The sequence below is a fragment of the Ursus maritimus genome, unplaced genomic scaffold (assembly GCF_017311325.1).
Source record: "Ursus maritimus isolate PB19 unplaced genomic scaffold, ASM1731132v1 scaffold_8, whole genome shotgun sequence".
NCBI classification, from domain to species: domain Eukaryota; kingdom Metazoa; phylum Chordata; class Mammalia; order Carnivora; family Ursidae; genus Ursus; species Ursus maritimus.
In genome coordinates this window covers 45,469,119-45,477,123 of record NW_024426996.1, presented here as the reverse complement: position 1 = coordinate 45,477,123, position 8,005 = coordinate 45,469,119, and the positions used below count along the sequence as shown (strand labels likewise).

The 8,005-nt window shown below is 31.6% G+C and overlaps 1 protein-coding gene across 1 annotated transcript in view; it reads right to left on the bottom strand.

Moving 5' to 3' along the window:
- Positions 1 to 2,873: 2,873 nt before the first annotated feature.
- Positions 2,874 to 8,005, bottom strand: part of GABRG1 (gamma-aminobutyric acid type A receptor subunit gamma1) — a 74,265-nt gene continuing 69,133 nt past the window's right edge. The window contains exon 9 of the mRNA XM_008701439.1: positions 2,874 to 3,143. Coding sequence (XP_008699661.1) covers positions 2,874 to 3,143 — 270 coding nt within the window. The remainder of the gene's footprint in view (positions 3,144 to 8,005) is intronic.

Genomic DNA, 8,005 nt, shown 5'->3' with positions numbered 1-8,005 from the left:
TACCAAATTCTCAAGGAGGCTAAGTTCTTTTTTTCTTTTCTTTTCTCTTGCTTTCCTTCCTTCTTTCTTTCTGTCTTTTTTTTTCCTCAGAAACTACCTGGCATTTTAGGAATTAATTTCAAGCGAGCCTAAGTTTTTCTGTGCAATTCAAGGATAAATAAAATATTATCATGCAATTCTGAACTCGAGAGAATAAAATTGTGCCAGTCACAATTTCCCTTCTCAGAACTTCAGATCCTGGTCACATATTTAAAGGATGGGTCTATATGAATTAATGTTTTCCCAAATGATTCTAAATCCTTCTGTTCCATTTATCCTTCCTAGCCTCTATACCCTCTTCTTTGGTCTATGTTAGTGTTAAAACCATTTAAAGCAGCTAAGAAGCGCAAATTCCAGTGACCAATAAATTCAGATATAACTCTGAAAGGAAGATTTTTTAGAAATTTGTTTCTCAAGATGGTAAAACTTCTTGAAAGAAGAGAGGGACAGGAATTAGACTGCATTCCCTTTGAAAATAAGTTCCGCATATTTCCTGTAAAGAGTCTAGCTGCATTTTCACCTTTTTGTTCTCATTTTTAGAAATACTAAGATTTGTGCACCTTTCTTTCTGATCTATATATTTGAATAAAGCTGCTCAAAATTCCACTTGTTTTGAAAACAAAGTGCTTGTTTCGATGATCTATACAATGAATGTATATAGTAAAGCATCTTTCATATTTTTATTAATTTAATTTCCACTTGTTAATATTGCCAACATTTAAAGCCAAGTTAATGGAACACCAATGAAAAAATCAAAGCTATTTATATTAAGCATTTTAAGTATTTTAAAATACAGTCATGCTCAGATAGAGTTGAAGAATCCCAGAATTAAAATTGCCTTCATGAAAATGAACAGATTATAGCTTAGAACATGGAAATAGCCATAATACATTTTAGTGAAGTGTTTTATTCTTCATGGATACTTCATTTTCCATTTATCCATAAATGAATGTTCACATTAAGAATATCCATCAATAGTTATAAAAATGAATGCATGAATAATTTGTAAGTGAATATATACATGGCCAAAGTTTAATTTGGCTCTCCATTCAAAAAAGGTAGTGTCGGTGGATATTGGGGCATTATCACTCAATTCATGCTTACATTTTTTCAGAGGTTTATAATCAAATTTAAAAAAATTCTGATTTAGTTGAGGAATGTACAATGAAATGTATTTAGATTAAAAAAAAAAAACCTATATATTCTATAAAGATAAGCATACCCATGCCAGAGCCTTACTCATGTATTCACTGACCATGTGGGGGAATCACTGTATTAAAAACTAGTATCAAATGCTCAGGTATTATCTCCCTCCACATACCATAGGATAAGCTTTGATCACAAAACTCTTTATCCTCATACTTGCTCTTGGCAATGGAAACAATTTTTAAAGGTTTTCTCCAAGATCACCTTGGTGATTTCCTGAAAAATTAGGTGGTGGTGAATGAATGTGGAGTTCTTATAAACAATTGATATGCCAAACTATTTACAGGAATGTAATAATTAAGCCTAAATTTAACTCTCCTTTTAATGAAAGAGGCATTGGGGAAACTATTAACCAATAGGCTTTACACTATAGTGTGTCTTGCTCTGTTCCTATCTTAAGAATTTAGAGAGCTCCAACACTCATGTTCCTTAGAGGTACCTCTAAAGGAACTCCACTTTTAACATGATCTTTGAGCCTGCTCTCATTTTTTTAAAAAGAGAACATCATAACAATTTACAGCAAAGATATAAAACCGACAGTGTCCAAACATAGGACCTGGCAAAGACAATATACGACACACACCTAAAACTATATTTCTAGGATGTTTTTAGTCTGACAATTATTAATAGTACATATTTAAGACCATATCCTCAGTATGAACTGTTACTCAATTTGCTAGATAATAATTCTTTGCCCACAATGAGTAAATACAAGCACTGTTCTTCAGTGTTTTTGTCAATTTAGAGAATGTAACACTTTTGTAGAACATAAAGAAAAAATCAATTCTTCCTGTATTTAATTTCAGTGTTGGAATATCTAAACGTTTCAGTGTTAACTTCATACTTCATAAATGCTGTGAGGCAGAGAATAAAATGGTTACGTGTAACTTTTTTTTGGTCTGTATTTAAAAGAAATTACTTTGGCGGTTTCCATCCTAGTTTGTAAATCACCAAAACTAAAGTAACTACAGTTCTATTTAATATTGAATCAGGAAATGGACTTGATTAAAATACAGATAAAAATTGGCCTTTTAATAAGGTAAAAAAATTGGCCTTTTCTCCTAATTTGATTTGTTCTTGGGAGTAAAACATCTGGATAGAAATGCCGGGAAATCATCGCTTTCTGGTTTTAATTAGCTCTATTCCAAACTGGGCATACAAATAAAAAGTAAGAAAAAAAATCAAAATAACAATATTTTCTAAGCAAAAAATTACTATGTAAACATTAGACATGAGATTAGGTTCCCATTACAAACTATGATAGATTATATTTAAATAAAATATTATTAAAGTTATTAAAGTATTCCATCTTTAAAATATGAATGACAGAACTTATGAATTCAAAATCCTAATGGGATACACATAAAATAAATAAGATTAAAGTAAAAATATATAATAGTATTTTACTATACTGAATTTTGCAACTTACTTCTTTTACATACATTTAAGTAAATTAACATGAAGGCTGCTACTTTATTTACCTGTGAATCAATTGAATAGTTACAACGCTTTTACATTTTAACCATTGATTTCTCTGCATTTTAAATTTAAACTTCATATTATTGAAGTGCAATAGATTATATTGGATTTAGTTAAACTTCTTATGATTTTTGCCTGGTAAATAGAACTTACAAGTAAAGATAACCAACCCAATAAACCAGATTGAACAGGGCAAAAGCTGTTGGGAAAAATATTCGAGAATAGGAGTCAATTTTAGCAATGCGTATGTGTATCCTTCCTTCCCTCCATGACCCTGTTCTGCAGTCTTCAAAGCAACAGAAAAAGCTGGCACAATCTTTACCCTCCAAACACTGATACCCATAATCCTCTTCTCCATGTGGCAGAGAAATGCTATTCATTGGAATCAGAGTGGATCCAGGATGGAGTCCAGGAGACACCTGAGTAAAATAATAAATGAGTTTTTGAGAAAAAATACCGTAAAGAAAGATCAATTTGTCTCCTCAAGGCAAAGTCTAAAAGACTGATATGCAATAAAAATAATCTTAGTTTACAGAAATCAAAGAGGTGGTCAATCCTAATGTGTTTTTAGATTATAATTTACTTTGTAAGACATAACTTAGTATTATTTTACATTCCAAAGACCGTGCAGAAAATATACCCTTCAAATATGCAATATATCTTATAGCTTTAGAAAACTGACCCACTAAAATATTGTTAACCATGAATCTAATTCTAAAACAAAAATAAACTCTATATTTCTCTATTTTACACTAAAACATTCACAGTGCTATATGTATCTGTTTGCTATTATTATATTATGTAACTTATTTTAGTGATAATGAGAACAAATAGCAGAGATGACAATTTGATAATGCAGAAAAGCTTTGGGGAGCTGTGAATGAATAAAAAAGACATGGGTTGGGTTTGTAGCAGTGGAGAAGGCATCATATTTGGGAGACAGAATATGCAGGAGTTAAAAACTCAGGTTAGAGAACAACTGTGTCCAAAATTCCACTCATTCTACCAATATAGCTATCCTTACAGCTGGAATTATATTGGCACCTAATCTTTGTGATGGCTGCGATGAGTAAATGTCATGGTTTATTTAAATGATGAGTGCTCCATCTTGCCCAGTTATAATAGTTACTATTATCAGGATTATTTGAGACACATACCAGATTAACTTTTTATGATACCAGGTTCTGAATAATACTTACATAATAAAAAGATTTAAAAAAAAATGTTTAAAAAAATCAAGCAAATCTGGGATGCCATGAAACACTAAAGCAATCACTTTGGGGTCAGACAGGCTTGGACAGAAATTCCAGCTCTGCCCAGGAGAGTTAAGTCACTCTGAACAGAAAATGTTAGTGCTCTTCTTTCTATCTCTGTGTCTTCTCCTATACAAAAGTCACAATAATTCATAGATCCATTTGATAATTAAATGAGAAGATGTACATAAAGCACAAAGCAAAACATTTGAAACATAGTAAGTATTCATCATAGGTAATCTTATTGTTGTTTTCATTGTCATGCTAGTGTTGATGCTTGAAGAAGAAATACCACCATTTGGTATAAAATGCATGCTTAAACAAGGAACAGTAACAACAACAATATGGACCTCATAAAAAATGCTACTGGAAAATAAAACCCATTAATGGACTCTTGAATAAAATGGCAATTAAAACATTAATGAAGACTGCAGCTTTAATAACCCTTCCTTCAGAATTTCTGCGTATTTTAGGGGTTATCTTAAAATGTGAATCTTACAACTTATTATAATTGGTGGCTTTATCATCTAAATACTAAATATAATGCTGAGATTATAAAAATTACTTTAACCATATCTTAAATTCTTCCTAACGAAAATGTTTACATCATTTTTTCATCCTGCATTTTGAAATAAAGAAATTTCAAAGCCATGAAAATCAAACATTGTGTAGAAAAGCTTTTAAAAATTAAACGCAAAAGAGAATTTTTAAAAAGTTGGACCTATATTCAAATCCATTTTATTTTGAATCCAAACCACTAAATATTAAAATTCAGTAGATGTAAAAGTAGCAAATAATCATGTTTAGTGATATTTTAAAAAGATAAATGCATCACACAAGTCATAATATTAAAAACAAAATGTGCAGCCTGAAGATAAGGAGCAATGCCCTAAACACAAATAAATTCATGACTCCTCTTGCCTGGATATATCATAAAAAGCAGAAGCAGTATATTATTAAATGTTAATGACATATCTTTTGAGCTTGACCCTTGGGGATACTTGACTAGACTCCAAAATTTTAGTGGAACAGTAAAATTAAGTACAAAATGAGGCCAATTGGTATTCATTTCCTTGTCACTTAATACTTAAATAGCATATGTTCAAATGTTGATCAGAGTGAAAAGTGATTAAAATACAAGTTTGTTAGTTGGCAATTTCAAGGTTATATGGCACAAAATACATTCCATATATCACTCAGCACTGCCATAAATAGGAAGACGGTGTGTTTGTTGGAAGATATCAATTGTGCATGAGGGGGATAATTAAATATGAAAGTGCCCAAAAGTGGAGAAAAACTGTAAGTGGTTCATTTTAAAGCTGGACTAACCTCTGGTGGTCAAAATCATGGAGAGTTTCTACTACAGTGACACTGTCAACTGACAATTTTCCAGTTTCCTGCTGCCCCCTCAAAACACCACAAGTTCATATAGTGAAAGAAGCTACACTTTAATGAATGATGGATGTGACTAGACATAGCCTTTATAGATGCTCAGAAAAATATCCCAAGAGCTGACACAGTAGCAATAAAATAAACTATTTTGACACATAGATTGTGACCTGGAAACCACTAAAAGAGTAACCAGAAGAATATATACATTCCAAACCTTATTTATCTGAAGTGCAGCTGTTTTACCCATCTTATAATTTCTCAAATAAAACTTCTCTTGCCCCCCAAAATAGCAAGCATTGAAAAAAATAAAAAATAAATCAGTTTACGTAATATAAAAAGAAACTACATAACTGAATAGGAGTCTCTTTTACATTAAATAATATAGTTTTGAGAATATACCATTTTGTCGTTATTTGGAAAAGTCACTAAGAATATAGCTGAATTTAACATTATGAGAAATTGATCCCATTCTCATTATTAAAGATACGTTTGTCTGATTATTTATTAAATGTTACATTATTTATATATTAAAGGTTTATTTATTTATTATTTGAGGGGGGGTTAGGGGCAGAGGGAGACAGAGAAAGGGAGAGAGTCTCAAGCAGACTCCCTATACAGTGCGGAGCCCAACATGGGGCTTGGTCTCTAATATCATGACCTGAGCAGAAACCAAGTCCAATGCTCAACTGACTAAGCCACCCACATGCCCCCCACCTTTACTTTTTTAAGATTTATTTATTATTTGAGAGAGAGAGAGTAAATGCTACATTATTTATATATTAGTAATAGAGTAAAGTGTACAAAGTATATTTCAGGCACCAAGATACACTAATGCCAAAGAAATATTAAGTAGTAAAGAAAACATTTATGTACAAATTATATGTATGTGTTTGTATATTATAATTATTGTATCATATACTGATATCATCAATGTTATTAAATATTAGTAATATGAATATCAAACATTATTCGGTCATGTTACTGATATTATGAAATATTAACTAATATCACCATTATTAGTGTCCCATTTAAAACTTTGCATGCGAGAATACAAGCCTAGGCACGGGTTTTCTCCACTCCACTTTTATAAAATCCCATTTAAGTATCAGTCGGGATTTTAAAGACTATAAAATCCACATCGGTGTTAAAAACAGACATGAGGTGGATCTTGGTGATGCTGAGCAGCCAATCAGCATGTCAGAATTCGTACTAAGTTTTTGAAAGACAAAGAACAGGTGAAAATAGGCCGACAGGTAAGGTAGACCAAAGGAAGCCACACTTCAGAAGAGGCTCAGAAAATGGAAACCTGAGTGTGGGAGCTATTGTTCCCACCCAGGATGCCTCAGAAACACTTTAATGCAGGACGAATGGAAATGATAAGCAGGATGGAAAACATGGCGTTAATTAATGTCCATTTTTCAGAATAGCTACAGCTGTTTGAACCATTGCTCATCTGTGCATGTAAAGAAGTAGAGATGCTGACAGGTTGGTGTCTGCTCACGTTTAGAACTCTGTAACTTCCAAAAATAAATAGACAGATGAATTCATGCCATTCCAGGGACGATTATGACTCGTGGAGTTAGTATTGGAATGTTCTAGTGAGACCCTCATCATCATTTAGAATGTGTGTATTATGTCTGGAAGCAGTAAGATGTCATGCTCCCCATCCACACACATGAAAATGAAATGTGACAGTTGAACATTCAATAGTTACAGGCCAAGCTTGCAGGGCCTACTGGAGAAAAATCACCAAGAACTTTCAAGGTAAACTAACAGTATAAAGGAAAAACATGAAGACTGATTCTAATAATTCAGGAAACATAAAAGAATATTAAAATTTGAATTAGTTCACTCAGAAATACTTGAAGGTATGTTGTGTCCACTTAAGGAAAACAGGTGGGAGAACAGATAGAAAATGAGAGCTCTCAGAAATTCAAGAAGTTATTGTAAATTTAAGAAAAAAAAACTAAAGCATTGTTAAATAAAATCTTGAGGAAGGAAGTTGCCCACAATATACAAACAAAATATACCTCAATAAAAAATATGATAAAAAGAAAATCTGAAATATGTGGATAATTAACCAAAAGGTCTAAAATCCATCTAATAAGAATTTTAGAGGAGAAAACAGAAATAAATTGAATTAAAGAATTAAGAAAATTCCCAGAAATGAAAGCTAGGAATATTAAGCAATGAGGAAATGAATAAGGTAAAAAAAAAAAAACAGAAAGTGTACTGATCCGTAAGAAATTTTATCACCGTGGAAAAAGATATGAAGATAAATATTTTCAGGTAGGAAAAGAAAAAGCTTTACTGACAAAGAAATAATCAGATTGGCATTATAATTGGTGATAATAATGAATTAAGAAGTAGATATTCAAGTATATTATTTAAAATTCAAAAATTAACCAATAATTATTAAAGGTAAGATAAAATATTAAGGAAAGAATAAGAAGGAGACAGTGGGAAAGCTGTATTTTTTTTTTTTACACCAAAGAGTTATGACTATATTGAAGTCTGGTACCTCAAGAATCAGAACTATAGTGGAAATAATCATCAGAGGAAAGTAAGGGCAAAAATTGTTAAAATGTGGTTAATTCTGAAGACAAGAGAGCAGAGTTTCAAGGCAAATAATTTTA